Source organism: Ciconia boyciana, chromosome 5 (assembly GCF_034638445.1).
Source record: "Ciconia boyciana chromosome 5, ASM3463844v1, whole genome shotgun sequence".
Classification (NCBI taxonomy): Eukaryota; Metazoa; Chordata; class Aves; order Ciconiiformes; family Ciconiidae; genus Ciconia; species Ciconia boyciana.
This window is the reverse complement of record NC_132938.1, coordinates 27945741-27966436: the sequence shown is the minus strand read 5'-3', so window position 1 is coordinate 27966436 and position 20696 is coordinate 27945741. Positions and strand designations below refer to the sequence as shown.

Here is a 20696-nt window from a genome sequence, read left to right as displayed (position 1 = left end):
ATAGTAATTTCCCTCAAGGGCAAGTTTGCTTATGCTGTCTTAAGTGTGGTATTCACTACTGTGAATGAGCTCACTCCCTAGGTCCATAGCATGTTAACAACTAAAAAAAGTAAGTTTTCATGCATCAGAAATTATGGCATTCTAAGCATCAGTATTCTGCTTTATGCTATATTTCATTCCCTGTCACACCAGTCTAGACTGCAATATTAGCCAGAAATGGAGGTTACATGATGGTATTAAATAAAGGAACGGAACTGTATTTTTTTAATTTTCTTCTTACCCATGCAGTAATAAGTTAAGCACATCTGCAATTCAGAATTTTATAGCTGGGGTACTGCTAAGCATTGTGGATGGCCTCTGTAGAAAATTTAATCTCTCTCATGTTATGCAGAAGATCCAGACGCTCCCTCTGAGCCTCACTGTAGAAGCTGTAGGAGCAGTAGGATCTCACAAGCACATTCAATAGCTCATAGAATATGCATAAGTCCTTTAGATTCAAATGTTCAAAAAGATAAGTTAGCCCAACTTGTCCAACTCTTCAGCACCAGCTACCACCTCTAGATATAGCAAGTGGAATGGAGGGGGAGGAAAGGTTGTTTTCTGTTGACTCAGGTGAGGGAAATAAGGCATCAGGAAGCACAGATGTTAGCAGAAAGGGCTTTTTTGCAAGCCACGCTTTGTGCAGCTGTAGCTATCCTGCTTTATACCACAGTTGTGCTGTGCCCAAAACACTGAAAGGAAAGCTGAGTTTCCCATCACGGACAAATTAAGCAAGGTTGTATGGGAAAAGGGAAGGGAAATGGGGTCCCCCACCAGAGTAAGCAGCCACTAGTAAAGCCAGCTGCACTTACCCAAACCCCAAACAGCACAGCTTTACAAGGAATGAGGCAACAAGCAGAAAGTGACATGGCTTAACATTTGCTAAAGCAGTTTGAGCAGGATGAAATACCTACCACGGAAGCCTTTTCTAGCCAATACCAATTTCAACAAGCTGCTAAACCTCTGTATTGCTTGTGCTAGTACAGACTGACGGCAGCAACAGGAGGAAGATGTGCAACGTCAATGTAAGCAGAAGAAGGTGGCCCACTGAAATACCCTGTTAAAAAGTACTCTGTGGAAGTGCACGAATGCTAATGCATTTTCAAACTGGAATATATCCAAAGGGAATATATCCATAGACCACAGTCCATTCAGACTAACCAGTGACTAATTCTCTTGAGCTTGCGTTGGGGAAACACATCAAAAATAACAAAGGTATATACAGTGCCTGGGTTGTCTGGGCACAGACCAGTGGCCCTCAAGCACTCGCACCAGGCTAGCCCTTGAACCATAACAGTAACTAAGCTGAAAATGCAGAAATCTCATCCACAATGGCTTTCTATGTAATTTATAAAGTTATCTGGTGTTCTCACTTGATCACTGTGGGATCTGCTGTGATATGGAGGATCATAAAGCTCTGAGATAGTACAACAATGATTATCAACATCTATGATGTTAAATGTTTATGTAACTAACAACATTAATTTAGTACCGAACATGAAGCAGTACTAAAAGAGAAAGCTGATTCATGGGACTTTTAAGAAATGTTTCTGTTCCTCTGTTGTGACTTAGAATTCAGGCCAGAATTTGGCCAGAGCGACTTTTCAGGGAAGTGCTAAGTGGAATGGTCTTGGGCTAGTCCACATCACAAAATGTTTATTCTCACTGATTTTTTTAAACTGCAGCTACTCAATAATCTGAAGGTTAAATTTCATTCTGCCATAATCTTGGGGGCGTGACTCAGAATTCTGTGACCAGAAACACATACTAATGCTGATGAGCCCCCACAGAAAAAGGGAAGACTTCACATCCAAAGGGCTGATAATACGATAAGTTTTGCAGACTACAAATCTCTCTATAAAGAATGTAGAAAAATGTATTTCACAGTTCATGTTACAGTCAGTGACCTAAGTTTAAATGGCTCCAACGATCAAACCAGCAGAAGTATACTACAAATGGATTTTTATTGACTGAATTGGATAAACAGATTCATTTTTAAAAAATCATATTACAAACTGGTGGAGTACCATAAAATCAGTTTGTGCATGTGGAGATGCCATTCTTAGCCTGCACAGCTCCTGCAGCGCTGTAGCCCATTCTCATTGCAAGCAGTACATTTCAGGGCTTTGAAAGAGTCCGTAAAGCAGTTCCGAAACACAGACATCTTGCTCCCATGGCACGCTGAGCACGGCAGGAAACCAAAGCCCCCGCAAGAGGGGCACTCGTGAGGATGCTGGACTCTCTGCTCAAAGAAGAAAGTGAGAAAGACAAAAATGTTACCTCATCAACCACCATAAGCTCTAGGACAGTGAGGGCTCCAGGACAGCTGAAAATACACACTCTGGTTCCCATCTTGAGCAATACCCACCACCCCATCCCAAGGTTTACCACCACGGAAGACCAGTATGTCTGCCTTTTCCTCTGGTCAGATCCACATGCAATGGTCAGAGAGGCTCACTGCGGGTTCATCAGTCATGTTATATCTTAGTAGCTTGTGTTTATACTTTCCAAAATAGCTAGTTAAAGGATAGCTTGCATACATTACTCTGATGTAGCTTTAGGTCTAGATCAATTCTAGGAGGTATTGCAATTGATTGAATCTAAACTCCAGACAGTTTATGTTGGCGTTGTATTTCCTAAGCTCTATGTTAAGATATTATGACTTTTAGCATTTGCATGCTCATGCTGAACATGTTGTTCCTATTACAGTTAGAGCTGATCATATCAAAAAGCAATTCATAGCTTCTGACAAGGAGTGCTTGCGGAAATAAGTGGTGTATTCAAATTTAAGGATGTAGAATGCCGAAGCTTTAAGTGTAAAAGAGAAAGATCATCAATATTCAAAAGTTATACCTGGAGAACATTGCTGCAAGCAAGGCTTGGGCTCCCTCAACTGCCCTAATTCCTGAGTGAAACAATAATTTTACTCTATTTTTTTTATTAAAGACAATAGAGAACACAGGAAGATATTTCAAAGACATTTTTAAGTTTCACTTGCTGAAAATGTTGCTAGTTTGTTTAATGATTGCCTTAAAGTTCTATATCAGAGAAATGAAAGGTGCACCACGTTGGGTACTTACCACAGCACAGATATGTGGCTTTAACATTGCACTGTTGAGTAAAGACTTTACAGATTTATTTACAAAGGAAGAACAGTAATCCATACAATTTCTGCTAGTGTTAGTCTGAGGAATTACACACCACTAAAAAAATCAGTCACAAATTATTACCAGAGTATACTAACATATGCACAGATAACATAGTCCTTCTTGTAACTTAATTGAGAAAACTGAAGAGATTTCTGCAAAACCATTAATAATAGCATTCATCTATTGACAACTCAGATGAACATGCAAAAAAGGCACTTTTTCTTTTGGTCCTGTAGCTCATAAACTTGCTGTTCTTCACCAGGCAAACAAATCCTATTACTATTAACGTCTCCAGGGACAATGTTTGGAAGTATTTAATGTAAAATTACCATTGTTTTCATCTCAGGAGTGCCCACATCTTTCATAATTTATGATGGCAGTTTACTTCATTGGAAATTATTGCAAATAATCTCAAAATTTTAAGAGAATAATATTTTTAATTTTTACATTCATTATTGCTTGTTGGGCTTCTAAATAACTACTTTTTCATGTAGTTAAGAGAACTAACAAAAAACAAATGGAAAATTGCTTTAGCTCAGTTCCTTGAACAATGGCCGTTTCTTCTTGAACAGATGACATTTTGTGTAACCACTTCCTGCACCTTCAGTAATGAAGAAACCCGACTGCCCCTTGCAATTGTAGCGAAGCCATTTTTGCAATTAAAAAAAAACAGGCAACAATGTGTTTGAAGCAGTGTTTGTATACAGTAAGCAGTAATCATAGTACACTGTAGTCTGGCATTGTTTGTCTTTTAGATGTACTTTCTGTCCCAAGATTAGGACACACATTGGGCTAGGTAATAACGTTATAGGACCCCCCACAGCAAGATCTGGGGACATTTCATTCCAGAGTAATGAAAAATGTTAAGGAGGTGTATTACCTAACCTTTCTAGTCAGACAACAAGAACGCTGCATGCTTTAATCCTATGTATATATTTGTTTAATAGTTTCTGGTTAGCTATTCAATATGGTTCAATATGGCCAGCAGGTTCATCTGCATTTTATACAGAAATACATTCATTGAGTCATGAGGCAAGGAATGTTTTGCTGAGCTAAGGAACAGGCCAGAAAAATGCAGAAGGTACCACCTGCACCACAAAGGCATGAGGCAGTTCACGATTTACTCAATAGTGTTAAATCTACCTCCTGAATAAGACAGAGGTGAACAACCCTTGGGCTCAGCCTGACTGGAACTTTTGGAGGAGTTCAGGAAGGAGACTGGCTGTTAGAAACCAACGTGCTTCACAAACAGAGATACTCATTTTGTGATAAAGTCAAAGATGTATGGTATACAAAGAGTTACTGAAAGCATATTAGGAAAACATATGTTGTAGTTTGGCTAAATGCAAGGAAAGAAAACCCTTGGGGCTAAATCAACTAGATGTAGCTTTCTTTTGCTCTTTCATCAGTGTCTTTTACACATATCTTATCCTCGTTATCTATTTTTAATGTTGATGTTACATACTTCTGAGGTTTATGTGTTATCTTAATTTGGTTAGGGGTGATTTCAAAATCACAAGAAAATTAATAGCAATACATTCCTTTTCTAAGGACACAGCTATCCATATAACCCAGACATTATGACACACGTCTCCCCAAAGCGTTCTTTGTTGCAGGCTATCCAAAGGAAAATAGAAAAAGCCTTGAGCAGCCAATAGCACAAGACCAGCAGAAAAGTGATGACCAGTAGAGATCCTAGCTTACAGCAAAGGTGTGGGAGCAGGCCCACACTTCAGGTGTCCTCAGGGAGCGTGCATCTACTGTTCACAATAAAAGGCAAACTTGCCCCAGAGGCCTTCAATGGACAAGGCAAACTAAGAGCTGGAGAAAGGCATGATAACCTGTAACTTGAAATTTGTGCCAACTGGTGTAATTGGAAACTTCCAGCATTTGCCCAGATTTTGTAAATGTCCAGCTTTAGGTCTAGCCAGAATGTAGATGTGCAGGTTCCCAACACGTTCACTGCAGTACACAGAGAAGTGGTGCAGCGTCCGCACAAGAGGCCTGACTCCTCCAGGGCATGGTGAAGGTTAAATACCAAAGATGATGTCAAAAGTTATGGGAAAGGGAAAATGACTTGTGTTTCCTGCTGTGGCAAAACCAAGAGAAAATAGAGATGGACATTTTGGTTTAATGTTACGCCATTCACGTTTTCTCAAACTTAATGGGCTGTGATACTATGATATCATTCATTCAAAGAGAAAAACAAACAAAAAAAACCATTTGGGATCATCAGTTTATGACAGAAGAAAAGGAACGGGTAAAAAAAAAATCTTCTGAATTACAAATAGTCAGTGTACTTCCTTATATTTATTTGCAGAAATACAATTACCTCAATTTTGGTTAAGAGATCCTGCAGTTCCCCAGATTCATTCATTAGCAAAATTTTCTCAGCACCCTATTAGTAAGAAGAAGAAGAAAAAGGTCAGCCACTTTAGCATGAAAAAACAGAGATGATCAGATGTGGTCTTGAAAATTTAAACAGGCTGAGGACAAATTTGACTCACATTAAGTATTTTGTAATTAGGTCAACCTTAGGAAAGTTGGAAGGAGAGGAGAATCTAACTGCAGTTCTGATAGAAGTGCCTGCGGTTGGTTACCAGGCGTTATATCGCATTGCCTTTTTGTAAAAGGTGACACAGCTTGGAAATTCTGATTGTGTTCACTTTATTTTACAGGGTATGCTTCCTGACTGAATAAAAAATATGTCTAGTTACCGTGTCAAAAATTAAAATTATATAAATATACAACACATCAGAGAATGCAGCAAAATGAGAGGAGGAAATTGTATTTCAAATATTCTGGCAGCTGAGCATTGAATTAAGACATAATATGCCTAATGTATAACACAAGGAGAAAAAGGGTAATGAAAATACTGTAACAACATTAAAGTCAGACACAACAATGAATAATAATAATTTAGTCTGAGTACATTAGGCCTCTGAGGGATTCTGTGATCTGAACCGAGGTAGTACTGAAGTGTTTTTCCTTTTTTCCTTCTGAAAGTAAATGCTAAGAGATTACTGCAGACAAAATGAAAGTGTCAAAGATGATGTAAAACTTTTTTTTCCCTTCTCTTCTAATTAGAGGGCCAGATCTGAATGCTTACACTTCACTTATATAACCAAATTCACTGAATACTGAATATTACCAAGTGCTTACAGACACTTTTAATCAGTGGGTCACAAGAAACGGACAAAAGGTGAGGAAACTGAGGCACAGATGGAGGTATCTGCACAGCCCTTACTTGCTGCTAAGGGCAATTGGCCACATCTAGACCGGGTGGCAGGTTCATGCCATCGCGATGCCCCTGTTTGCATGCCCAGAGTGTTAAATTTCACCTTTGGGTTTCCTTCCAGCGTGAGCTAGGAGGTGTGGTGGGGTGCTGGCCCAGGGCTGAGCTGTGGTGGGATGCTGGCCCACGGCTGAGACCAGCCATTACTTGGAGCTGCCCATGGTCAGCCGCAGGGCTCTCAGCCCCAGCTCCCCACAGCACCACTCTCCCTCTTACTGGGAGGTACAGGAAAGGCTGCTGGGGAGCACAGGGAACACATATGGACTGGTAACGTACGTGCTAGTGTCCAACCATTCATAGTGCCTCACTGGGGACTGCAGAGGTTACAGGTATTGTAGCCCAAAAGCCAACTAAGGGCCACTGAAACGTTGCAAAGGATTTTGTATGTCACCCTACGAAGGCTAGTTTCCCTGTGCAAAGTGTTTTTGCTCTGGCTCTGTACAAAAAAGAAGCACTTTTGACTCTGTGTTTGATGACTTTCATTTCAGTTAAAAAGCAAAATATTAATATTTTAGTGGATGTGAGTGTTACACTTGCAGTGAACGCTACTCTTACAGTGCTACACTTTCAAAGCAATTTTTTTTTTAAAAGAAGTATCTACAAAGTAATTAGTTGTGGTTAATTAGTCACAGCAGATGACAGGAGACTCAGATCAGCTAGCCTTACTTGTGCTGACTCTTCTATTGAAATCTGTTACAGATCATGGGCACAGAGAACACTAGCTTCGACATAGGCATTAGGGCTCTCTGTGTCCCCAGCAGAGCAGCTTTTAGCAGTCTGTCGGCCCCTTTCACGCTTGCCCTCTAATCTTTCTCTGCTTTCACAGAGAACGGGCAACAGGAGTGATTGGCACAACAAAGCGAGGGTTTGCCAAGGCGGCCCACAGAGTATTAGCTCAGGGCCCGAATACACTACGGCGGCTTAAGACAAAGCTTGCACTGCCATCGGATGCGGAGACATTAAGGATTTGCAGCTTTATTGATGTAATTGCAGCACTGCAAATTCCCTAAGCCAGACAAGCCCCAATTTGCCCTCGTTTAGGGAAGGATCTCTTCTCTGCGACAACAGTTGGCAGAAGCATTCCTGTGACTTCTGCTCCATGTTGCAGTGATGCTGTATGGTAACATTCACTGGCTTTTGCAGCGGTGTAATTAAAAGTCTGACAGGTTTCCCATTATAGATTCATATTTTAAAGGATTTATATTTCAGATGACATTCAGTCGGCCAGCTGCGTTACTTTCAAAGTGGAAAGCCTCATTACTATGGTTTTAAAATTAAAAACCAAATGTCCGAATGGCTATCAAAGTTTTTAAGTGTTTCAGCATGTCTTTTCTGATTAACGGCTGCCTCAAGTGAAATGTGAATAAAAGCTACTTTGCAGATGTTAACCTTCCCTTTGGATCTGTGAATCGTAACACACAGAGTCTGTAATTAATAGAGTAATTAAAGCAGCTGTTAAATAAGTCCAATAGCTGCTTTCTGACCAGAAAGTAATGCTTTTCTTTTTCTTCCTGGATTGTACTCAGTCCACAATTACCCACCAAGGGATGTGAAACATTAAAGAGACTGTCCTTCCTAAGACTTACATAAGGAGCACGAGGGACAGGGGCCATAATGTTTAGAGAAGCAGCAGGGAGAAGTGAGGTTTCAGTTTTGTTAACCAGTTACATTTCAAAGCACCAGCCTGTGAATCCTTTATCTACTAACTTCAGTAGCTCTCTGAGGTGGTGGAGGAGCCCAGGGGCTGTGGTCAGGTCTTTGCCCTTCTTTTAGCAAGGAAATGCCACAGACTTGGCTAAGTCACTCAACAGGTTTTCAAGACCATTTTTAGTCTTCAGAATATTTTCCCAATTTTCTCTTGAGAACGTCCAGAAATTAGCATCATATTTTAGGTACAGTCCCAGTAATTGCAGAACTAGGATAAATCCAAGGTCCATTAAATCTCCTATTGCCCCAGCTCTGTCCTGTCACTAAACCAGTCTGTTGCTCACCTATTCTGGGTGTAGCCCATTACCATTTTCACGACGTAATTCTTCATCAAGGAATACACATGGGTATATGGCTCTGCATCTGGCTGTACTCGAATACCTGCTGATTTTGGGAAGCAGCCTCTCTTCCACACTCTTCCTTATATACAGAGAAAAATTAGCACGGCACTGCAACATCCTTCCTGTGGACACATTTGCTGTGCAGATAAGTTGCCTCCCTTAGCTCCTTAAAAACAAACTTTTGCTAAGTTTACTGCAGAGGCCTCTTGCTAAGGCAGCAGAATGCAATCACACGCCTTACCCTTACTGGACCTGCCATGTTTTTTCACTGCGGTTTAGCAAGGAGACAGACTGTATATATGTCTGTCTTTGCCCAAAGCTCATACACTTTTCAGCCTACAACACTACACGTCTCACAATGAGGTGCCCCTTGGCATCAGACACGCATGGAGTACGATTAGATGCCTGGAAATCTGCCCATAAACTGAGAAAATGCCACTGTGTTATAGTACCAGCAACAGAAATGTTGGATTTGATATGCAAAGAACTGAAAGATTGATATGCAAAGAGCTATCAGATTAGTTAAACCCTGCAGTTCCTGAAATGTTAAACTGCAAAATGGAAGAAGCAAGTGGGAAAACGCTAGGTGACTCGATGCCATGATTACATCCCAGTTTTACTGCCACAGCGCCATTCATATCCACCCCATCAAGCGAATGCCAGGAGAATGTGTTTAACAAAACAGGGAGGCAATTGAGAGTTACTAATCGTATATGGCCACTGGAAAGCAGCAAAAAGGGAACTGCTACTACTTGCATCACAAAAAATATGTTACACACATATCTTATAAAAGTCAATTACAAAAGTAGCCTCATCATTCTTAGGAAATAATCATAATCAATGAGTCAAATAAAATAATTTTACTGTAAATCTCATGCCTTTGCAGATTCATTACAGCTGGGAGAACTAAATAGGAAACAGTTTCTTCAGGAAAAAAAGATATTAAATTTACATATTTGAAAAAGATTCAAGTTGGTTTATATGGCAGGTGAATAGTGAATTCAGTCACATATTTAAAGTGAAAAATAAAATAAATGGCTTTTAAAACTATTATGCAATGAGCTAACATGTTTACTAAAGATGACTCTATTTGCCTTTTTTTATGTGCATCCCTTTTCCAGCAGAGTGGGTCTTTATATAACATAACCCTCTAACAGTCCTGGGTGCCTTTGTAAAAGAATCAATTAATGCTCCTTTTTTTTTTTTTTTTTTTTTTTTCCTGTGTTGTTTTCTGGTTTTTGGAAGTAATTTTTTATTCTGCTTTGGTGTCCCAGCAGATGGCATAATTCCATTTCAGATGGAGACAGCCTCAGGTGAAAAGGAGGGATTAGATCAGCTGGTAAAGAGCATGCTGCAGAAAGAACCTGCAATTTCCTGACAGGCTGATATTTAGGCAGTGCGTGTCAAGAAATACAATGATTCAATCCTGAAAAAATGAGGAGATTAAAAAGCCTGCTGTACTGCAGCACACAGGACTTTGCTTGACAGGGTCTAAATATGATTTTACTATTGCTTCTGCCCAAGTCGCTGGTTTGTTTTGTTCCCCCTGTGCAGGCAATGATAAATTCCACAGCACTGTGAAGATTTATCCACAAGCCTGCAGTGCTGTAACAACCTTGTCCCTGCTTCTGAACAGCTCGGATACCGTATACTCTATTAGGTGCACATATGTTGTGTTCTGCTGCTTTTGTTACATTTATCTCATTAAAAATAATCTTGTCCCCTTTCAAAACTGTTCATATTTTAATTAGGGGTTGTTTTTTTTCTCCTTATGACTCATTGAAAGGTGCCTGGCTCAATATAGATTCTCCTTCGTATTGCTACATGCAATCTCCTTCAGGAAGGGATTTGCCAGGAAATAAATATTCAAAATTTTAAAAAAAGAGAGAGAGAAAAAATATTGCATAATTAATTTACTGACACACCAGGCTTCTGAATTTCTGTGTTGTATTTGCATATCAGAAGATAATTATCATAAAAGGCATTATAGAAATGTCCACTGTTACCAACGAGACCAAATTCTGTAATTAGTTCTCAATCGCATTTTAATGAAACACAAGCCCAGCACAGGTTCCAGCCAACTTACTGCCTTTGGAGTCACTGATGCATTGCCTTCTTAAGGTGCCACATCCACCAGGCATTGCCATCGCTGGGGGGCAGTTACTTCGTTGCCAGACCTTCTCGATATGCAAAGTGTCGTGTCCCCCCCTTATTTCTCTTCCTGAATGAATGAATGCCAACCTCTCTTATGAAGCCATATTAAGACAAAGAAATAAAAGCTGCAACAAAATAATGAGGGTTTGCCACATTTACCAAACAGAGTGTGTGGACCCAGGTTCCCTGCCAGCGCGAGTGACACGTTGACCCTGGGGCTGTCCCTTCCCATCGCCCTGCCAGCCGCGGTGCTCCCGTTGGCAGCCACAGTGGGCTGCCGGGGTTAGCTCTGCTCACACTGAACTTGGTCTTCCCATCCTGGTTCATCGCAGCTAAAGCACATTAGAGAGTGATGCTGTAACAACAGATCCAAAGCAGCAGTGCTCCCTAGTATGGCGATAATTAGCGGTGGGCACTGCAGGGCAGAAACCTCGGCTGTGAGCACAGGCGAGGGGCACCCGCATGGTCAGAGCAAAGGGCTGCCACCATCCTGGCTGGCCCTGACGCTCCCCGTCAGCCGAGCAGGCGTCTCCTGGACTGCTCCCTGCCCACAAAGCAGATTCTTCAAAATAATATCGCTGTTGTGTGGAATAACTTTAATCCTCTCCTGGAGCTAAAGTCTGCTCCATTTAACCACAGTGTGCCTCACCAATTTAATCAAAAAAAGAAAAAAGAAGAAAGAAAATGCCCCCCAAGTCTGATTTTGTTCTGGTTTTTAGCAGATCAATACTTTTTTTTTTCCATGTGTTAAACAATGTCAGTGGAGTTGCCGTGCTGTAATAAATGTCTGTAGACCAGAACTTCCTTCATTTTTTTACCTACAGGAGGTAAAACCTGCTGAGTACCTGTCAGCAGGTAGCTGGACAGCTAGATTTATCTCTCCCACAGACACCTAGCCTCCTAATTCACTTGCCTTCCTTTCCATAACTCTCCAAAATATCTCATACAATACTTAAATAGTTTTAATGAGACTGTATTGCATGTTAGACTTGCTCCTCTGTTAAAAGACAAGTTTCCTATGATCTTGTAAAAAAAAAAAAGCAGCAGTGAATTCATGGGCCATCCATCATACCAAAATGACTTCACCTAGGCTTCACCTAAAGCTGAGCAAATAATTTATTCAATCCATTTCGGTATTTTAACTGAATTCTTTTGACAATTTAATCACACACGGACTGAGATTTTCTTGGACTCGGTCATAACTTACTGGTTTTACTTTTAATGTGATAATTAGGTGAGCGAATCTTAGTCTGAATCCTGTTAAATTTTAAGGTACTTTTGAACAAAGCACTTCTGTTCCTGGCTGGCTGGAGAACTCTCCAACTCAGGTTTTTGATAAAAGCATCCTCTACTAGGAAGTAAAAATCACTGTCCGCTAATATTCTGTACTTAGGCGATTTTGCAGTCGCTGCAGTGGTCTGGCGAGCCCTGTGCCAGCAAATGCATTTGTTAGAGTGCTCAGGGAAGCCCACCTCGAGTAGAGCATACCGAGAGCTAGGAAGGGGACAGGGAGAAAGGGGAGAAAGGGTATTCAAGTGTTTATATAGCCCCAATATCAATTATGCCTGATTTTTTATTACATTTCATTTCATTACTTAAATCTTTTGTGAAAATTAAATTGTTAAGCAATACAAACACAATAACCCCGCTGTGTGTAAATGTAGTTTACCTTCACAAATCACAGTCTCACTGTTGGTGCTAATTGCTAGTTCTTTACTGCTCGAGACAAATACCTTCCCTGAGCTCTCAAGCTGGTTTTTTTGTGCCACTTTCCAGAATCTTTTTCTCTTAAACTCTGATTTTTTCAGTTTCTGAGAAATACATTTTGAAAGTACAGGCTGGCCTTAATGAAAAGGTGATTTCAAATATCAACAGGCTTTTAGACCCAGAGTACCAGAGTACAAATTTGGATTATAGTTTTCCATTTGGAGTTTATGTCTTGCAACAGGGCAGAGTTGGGCTGTTTTTCTCTCTTTTTTACTGCTAGACTTTTCTAAAATTGAGTATCAACCAGTTCTGTACCTAAAACAATGTTCAGTTGATTACAGATGCCTGATACCTCATATAAAATTCAATGCATGTTTAAGGTTTGACACCCCAAGCTGTTAGTTTCATATTCAACACTTATATTACTAAATGACAGGTTTATGCTAGGTGTGTTCATCTTCCTGGGTCAATCATACATACAGGTTCCCATGAGGAAAAAGAAATCCATTTCTCTGGATTTTCATGGTTTCAACTACAAAGATAAGCTATTTTTTAAGAAACATGGGATAGCTTAGATTGCATTACTGCACCTTATTCCCCTCTTGATAGCCTCTCCCCGGTTATCTTTTGCATCTTCAGATCAAACCTATCAGTGGGGATCTGTGCAGCACATACCACAAAGGGATCTCTGGCTTTGATTGTTCCCATCATTCCAGCATTGAGAACAATTTTCTAAAAACCCTGCTTCTCATTCATCAAGATTTTCACCTGTTGTTCCAAACTGCAGAATAAAACATAGGCTCATGCTTTACTTACCCCAAGATAATGGCCATCGATAAACACAACAGGGAGTGAGGGAACTTCACAGACCCTCCTGCATCTTTCATCTAATTCTTTTCCATAATCGCTGTTCAGAGCAATGTTTTTTTCTTCAAATTTAACTCTGTGATTTTGAAAGATCTTTCTAACCAGTTCACATCTTTCAAAAGTGGTTCTCACCACACGAAGGCTGGTAGTATAAATTACTATGCGGCCAAACTCTAGCACTGTTGATACCTGGAAAAAAAAATAGTTCCCATTACATTAAATAAGCTGTTAATAGCTTCCAATTATTGAGTAATTTTATTAAAAATACTATTTAAGCAAAAAAATTGCATCTTGAAAACACAATCCAACATTCCACTTTTTTCAAATGTAAAGGTAGAAGGGGAGGAATTAAGTTCTTGCAATCACCAAGTTAGGGCAATTTAAGCTGTTTATCTAAGTAAGGTGCAACTTCACTTTTTTTTGAAAGCTTTGGAGATGGTGAATCAAGCCCAACATTTTCAAGAAACAGTTATATTTTAGATGCTGGTGGACTTCCAATGTGAATAAATCATCACCCTTTTGCTTTTGTCCTGTACACAGAGTAACCCGTCCTTCCCCAAGCAGTAACATACAATGCTGTGGGTTAATCCCCTCTCATCTATTAAAGCACAAATTCTTCAAAGCTGCAATAGTAACATGAATGTAGGACTCCCCAGACCCCGCCGTTTTTAGAGATGTCTGATTCTGTTATAACAGTGGCCTGTGTTTGTTTGCACAAACAGTCTGGTAGTACCCAGACTAAGTCTAAACTTGCTAGCTCAAGTGTTGTTGACAGCCTCCTTTAAGCAAGGACGAGAGCCTAAACTAAACTCCATCATGTCCATGAGCCGTTGCTAACTTGGAATACTTTAGGTCTCTCCACGCTGAACTAGATTATCACTGCAGAGGTGACAGATGTATCTGACAGATGTATAAATTTTAGTGAGGATTGATGTCAAATTACTTTAACATCCAACCAACAATAAAAAATTACATTTTGTGTGTATTCAGTGCCCGATTCAAAGCCCACTGCAGTGAGGGGAGGCAGTTTCCTTGGCTGTAATAAGTTTCATACTACAATTCAGATTTGACGTTTTACCCTACTTCTTCATATGTAAAAGTTTATCCTGCATCTTTCCTTTCTGAGATTAAAACTATTAGGGAGGGTAAATACTACAGGGATTACGTTGTCCAAGAGACAGTGATACATTTTCAAAAAGCCTGAGAATCATTGCTCTAAACAAAGATGTTATGTTCAGATAAATAGCTAAAATCCTAGCTTTTTTAAAAGGTAGTAAGGCATTTCCAAGCTTTTCAAATTATCCATTACTTTCAGCAAATGATATTTAATTATTTCAGCAATATTCCAGGAGTAAAACCACAAGTTAGAAAATAATAAGCAAAGATAGCTGTAACGCACTGTGGCAATCTATGGAAAATGAACCTTGATAGGTGAATAGATAATTTTTGAACTATATCATGTAATAACTGTAAAGACAAAGTTGTAAAATTGGGTAGATGCCATTCCAGATTTTGTCAAATAACGAAGTCATGATTTATCTTACTATCTAAATGCAAAAAAAAAGGCATTGCAAAAAGCATATTCTAGTTAGAAAGGTGTTTACAAGGTTCAACGTAGGGTGAAGAGTTCTCAGGAAAAACACTTGGGTTTTACAGTTCACTTCTAGATCACTGGAATTGTAATTACAAACATATGTAATTTATCGTTTTTCTGTCTCCCATTCCAGGAAGGAAGCATGTTGTGATAGGTCAGTATTCATTTATCTTTGAATGGATGTCAGAAATTCAATTTGAGGAACAAATGTTATAAAAAGTGGGCTACTTCTCTCCAGCCTGTTTTCTAGGTTGAAAATCTGTTATACCGCTACTGCAGCGTTGACTCTTCTCCAGCATATTGTTCACACATTCCAGCTGTGAGGATTAGCTCGTCCTCTAATTAAAAGACAAGTACTCTACATAAACACTGCCAAATACTTTAGTAACCATGCATGGGTTGCTGGAAGGAAGAGGAGTTCATCCTTTTCAGAAGTAACCAAAAGGAGTTCTTAAAATATTCCTTCAAAAGATAATTTCACATACTCATTGTTTTCTCCTCTTTGGAGTGAAAATACATTTTGAAGTGGAAAACTATTCAACAGGATGGAAATTCTTGTTCCTTCATAGCGCTAATCTCTAATGTTGTTTGTTCCCAGACACCAGAGGCTGGCAGCATAGATACAGTCATTATCTAGCAAAGCATCAGGACTGTGGTGTCACTACAGCATACAAATAAGCAGCTGAAGACATGGAAAAATGGAAAGTTGTAAAGTGATCTGGAAAGATATCAAGTGGAGGGTGTGTACGCAGAGTCACTTTTATGTTTATTCCTTTATTTTCTCCTAATGTGGCAATGAAGAAATACCCTTGTTTGCCCTGCAAAGAAGTATCAAGGGCATTGACTGAATAATTCTTTAGGGAAATTTTAGTAAACACCTTGTTTTCTGTGCTACAAATGCACTGAACTTGTCCTTGCCAGGACTTTATCATACCAGGGAAAATGCTTCCTGTCACCTGTCTTGAACTACACTGGTAATTAAAAATAGGACTCAAGACAGTTAGATTTACAGGGTTTTTCTTAATGAGAATCTATGCTAATTCCTATTTTGCTACCCAATTCAATGGCTACAGCCTGTAATGTTTAGTGACTAGAATACGCTCTTCAAGTAAATCAGCAGAAAAAATTTTTAACACTGTGCTTTTCCTTCCTAGGTTGGAACTGTGGCAAAAGCATAATAAATGACAAGCAATATAAACAAATGAATAGAAAGTCATTTTAGAAAATGAACTTTTACAATTTTGTATAACAAACTTCAAATTAGAATCATCTTGTATAACTCACAAATGCACATAAAATTTTAGCTGAAGTTAGAGAAAGTAATTCTCTGGTTAATGGGCATGACAAAACTTTACTTGGGCTGTGGAAGTTGGACAGATGAACAAACAAAAAGGCCTGGAGCAACGTACATTGACCACTTTCTCGCACTTCCTGTAAGTGGGATTCTCATTGAAACCTGAAGCTTATGGAAATCATTTGGTCTGAGGTGGCAACTTTTGTTTCAGATTCAGAAAACCCCATGCACATGGGCCAAGAGTGTGTTTTGAAGAAGGTGTCCACGTAGAAAGACTGCCAAGGAAGGGATTTAAGGTTTCAGAGGGAAATAAAGTTGCTTTAGTAATGATCCCGTACATCATTTACAGGTTTTAGTTTAACAGCACAGTGCTATCATCTCCCAAAGGGTCCAAAGGCACTATCTGTTTTACTGCATCAGCCTGAAGAGCTTGCATTTTGCTTGGGAGCTTCAAGTAGGCAGCACCAGCAGCAGCATGACCTGCATCACTTCTTCATGGCACAGATGCCACTCCCAGTGATTCAGGAACGGCTGCCCTTTTTTTCTCAATCTAGAGAGAAAAAGCAACTGTTGCACCATGTCAATCCTGTTTGTGGTTGAGCGTGCGAAAACCAAAAGATCTTTCTTATTTTGCACCTGACTCAGTCCACCAGGTGGATCAGAGCTTTTGCAAATGAGGAGTTAGTTACACTTTGGTGTACAACTAGGGGAAACCTATCCCTCTGCCATCCCACCAGCATCCATCTGACATGGTTGCAACTAAATGCAATCACTAACTGAGCAAGTCTTCTGCAAACAGCATGAGGGATGTCATCCCATGAGGCTAAATACATGAGCTTGGCATCAAGAGAGACGACAGAACAAAGGAAGAAATTGCTGATGAAAAAGAGAAGACTTAATAGAGCAAGCAGATGAGCAACAAAACAGAGGGATGCAAGGGACTGAAAAAGCACTGAAAAGACAGAAATAACCACAAATAGATAATAAACCAAAAACCAAAACATCAGGATACTGACAAAGGAAGAGTAGTACAAACTAAATGTAGAAATAAAACCATGAAAAATATGACAAAAAAGAGACAGGCAGTGAAACAAAACAAAGTAAATGATAAAACAGAGAGAAGGTCACTGAAATATGACATCCTGAACCTTTTTTAAAAGAAATCCTGGTAGCTAGTGTAAGTGTACAACAACAAATATATTACAGAATGTGTGAATCTCCAAGTTGTTTCAATATTTTGGGGTATTTTTTTAAAAAACTTCGTGTATTACTGGAGCTGCAGAAATATGAAATATTTGGGAATCATACTCCTAAAATATGTGTTTGAGAATTTACCTTTTCTGTATAACAGCTGCCATGATAATAATAACAGACTTCTCAGTAGCTCTGAAAATATTGTATAACAGTCAGATGTTTCCATGGTGCTTCTGAAAGCCAGTTAAATATGTACGCCATAAAACTCCCACGGACACCTCTGGGTTCAGACCTTCCCCACTGTATCTTATCCTTGGCTTCTGGATCCAGTCACAACTGAAGTAGGAGCAAAAAGTGTCTGTGTTTCTCTACTGGTCCCATAGCTACCCTGGCCCTGACCAGTCCCCCCATTCTGAGCAGATACCACTCACACTCCTATTTGTGAGCGGAATTTATAAAATGAATTATTGAATAATACTACTAGATTATTTGTTCAGCACACTTGTCATGAATTGCTTTCCCAAGGCTATAGATTTTCTTTAATACCTTTTATGATGTTTTCATGTCTGCTTTGCTGACTTTGAGTGGTTCTTTATCTTTGGAACAAAAGTCACAATATGGATTTTTTTGCAGCACAGCTAATAGCTGGCCAAATTCAGGTCAGAGGAAGTGGTCCAAGCCAATGCATTTCTACTTCTGGTGTAAGTACCACTGGTGGACCTTTGGGCATAAAGCAATCGTTCTAAAACAGTGGTAACATTTTCTTTTTGAAAACCTTTGTACGTGACCGTGTCTGCAAGCAAGTAAACAGATAAGCCCAGCAGGAATGTTCATGGTGTTAACCTCATTTTTATTTGGTTGCAGATGAAAACTATGACAGCAACACTACAAAAGAAGAGAGATCCATGAGATTTTTTTTTTTTAATCCTCTCTCTGGATAGAAGGAATAAAAATGTGTTTTAACCTCATTGGTGTGAAAAGAATAGCTATTTACATTCATATCCATATATAATTTATTTCAATGGTGGCATCACCCACAAATTTACATTTGGTTCTTTTGAAGTACAAAGTAACAAATGTAAAAAAAACCCCACCATCCCACTCTGTACTTTGCATTATATGCATTATATGAGCAACTGTATTCTAGCAAAAGCAGAATATTTTTCTCCTAAGATTAATGGGCTGGTACAGTACTTTGGCAAAAGCGAAATGTTAATGCCACCCTTTATCACATATGAGATTTTTTAAGGTTTTTACTATGTTTGGACATAACATTCAACTAATGTTATTCATGCGGTAGTGAATTGCTTCTGTGACCTAAATCAATGGTGATATGCCCTTCTCTGTCTCAGAATATCATCTTTCAACATCTCAGAGTGTCCTACTGAAATATGCACCCCTTGGCTTTGTAATTAGATACTGTCAGACTGGCAGAAGTATCTGCTTGTCAGACTGGCAGAAGTATCTGCTGCCCACTAAGTCAGCTGAGGCAGGAATCTAGAGCACATTACAAACCCTGCGCCAGAGATGCTTCAGTGAGTAAACGCAGCATTCATGATCTAAAGAAAATGTTGAGCAAGAGAAAATTAGTATATATATATATATATGTGTATATATATGTATGCATACATGTGCATACATATATATATTTTATGTATGCTTGCATATCTAGAAGCTTTAAATTAGGCCGCTCACTTCATAATTGGTATTGCATAGCTTATAGCTTGAATTAGTATCAATAACTGAGTGGCAAGAACAATGATGGTCTAACACTAATTTTCTGACCACAATGTGTTTTGGACTTTTTGTTTTTATTTTCTGCTCAGAAACAGAAGGGAAGAAAACATCTACGACTTTCTTGTTGAAGAGGTTCTGTAGAAAAAAAAAAATCAATTTAAACATTTCATTTCTGCAAGATTGAAAAGCTTTTACTAGCTTTTGAGTTTTAAAGGGCTTTCAAAATGTATACTAAAAGTAATGAATACTTTCTGAAAGATTATTTTAAAGTAAAAAGCTATCACCAAAATGTTTCAATTTTTTTCTACATGACACTTCATCAGAACATACAAGTTTTCCAAAATGTGTAGCATTTAATGAAAAGCATACTTTTCATCATGTCACTGTTTAGATTAAAATGTGCAACATTCTTTGAATGAGATGGCTGGAGATTGAAGGTCTGTGTTCTAGTGAAAACTACAATATTTGCCATCACAACAACATAGCACGATGCTAATGGAGTTGTGAACCAGTCCCTTCTGCCTGTCATCGTTGGTTGCTTGGTTCAAAAATAAAGGTTTAATCGCATTTTTCAGGAAGAATTGATTCACTGGCCAGAAGACTTCTTCCAAGAAACAGACCTCTTTGACCAAAAATAAAATGTTTTTCTTTGGCAGGTAAGATCTATTTACGCATACAGGAGGAATTGCAAGCAGTCCCCAGCTGCAGTGTGTGCTCTTGGTACGAAATCACATTCCCTTCCACTTCGCTGTTGGCCGTTCCAGCCCTTCATGGGCTCTCACACAGCAAAGCCAGTGAGCACTTAAATTTAAATTTAAGCATTCTCTTAAGTGCTTTATTACATTAAGGCTGTAGTCCTGTTTGCATTGTCTTCGGGGACCTGGCACTATATAAATATTTGGGAAAATTCAGAACTTGAACTTTATTAAATTTGGAAAACTGCATTTTAATAGACCTCAGTAGAATAAAGACTAAATTTCTGCAACAGTGCAAGTCATATACTCAAGTCAAAGCATGTACTGACCTTCTCTTAAATACATCGCTTCGAAAACGCTACACTTTTTCTTATTGAGTTTTGGTAATTACAGGAACCATAACTGCAGGACTTGGAGTCTGTGACCCTGTGTCATTGGGACAGTGAAATGATAATCACTAGTTATCATCCTCATAACCATCAGCAAGATGGGAAGGTCTATCGATACCAATTTACAAGTGAGGGCATCAAGAGCTGCACTCCTAAACAAGGTAGGCAGAGAGTCTGGGACACTCTCAAATACAGATACTAGTTTTACTTTCCACAAGAAAGTGGTCAGGTCACTGTTTCTCTCAGCTTTTAAAACAGCACAAATACTTGTGTGCCTTTTGTCTGCCTATATTCTAGCACTCGCCTCCCCCACAAACAACAGCCCTAGGAATACACTTATTTCCAAAAGTTGTATAGGAACACAGGTTCCTCTGCCTGACTGAGTGTCCCAACACAGGGCATGAAACTTCTTATTTTTTACCGTTTCAGTTTCAGCTCTGAGGAGCTGGTCACAGTTATAGAGAAGGGCTGTGATCCCGCAAGAACCTGAATTCTTCGATCTTCTAACTCCTGGGTGACTGTCGTCTCTCTTAT

The 20696-nt window shown here is 39.3% G+C and overlaps 1 protein-coding gene across 1 annotated transcript in view; it reads right to left on the bottom strand.

The window, feature by feature from the left end:
* Positions 1 to 2101: 2101 nt before the first annotated feature.
* GRXCR1 (glutaredoxin and cysteine rich domain containing 1) overlaps positions 2102 to 20696 on the bottom strand; it is a 42890-nt gene continuing 24295 nt past the window's right edge. Inside the window, exons 3-5 of the mRNA XM_072863058.1 lie at positions 13209 to 13448; positions 5521 to 5586; positions 2102 to 2281 (exon numbers count right to left, since the gene is read on the bottom strand). Of these exons, the coding sequence (XP_072719159.1) occupies positions 2102 to 2281; positions 5521 to 5586; positions 13209 to 13448 (486 nt within the window). The remainder of the gene's footprint in view (positions 2282 to 5520; positions 5587 to 13208; positions 13449 to 20696) is intronic.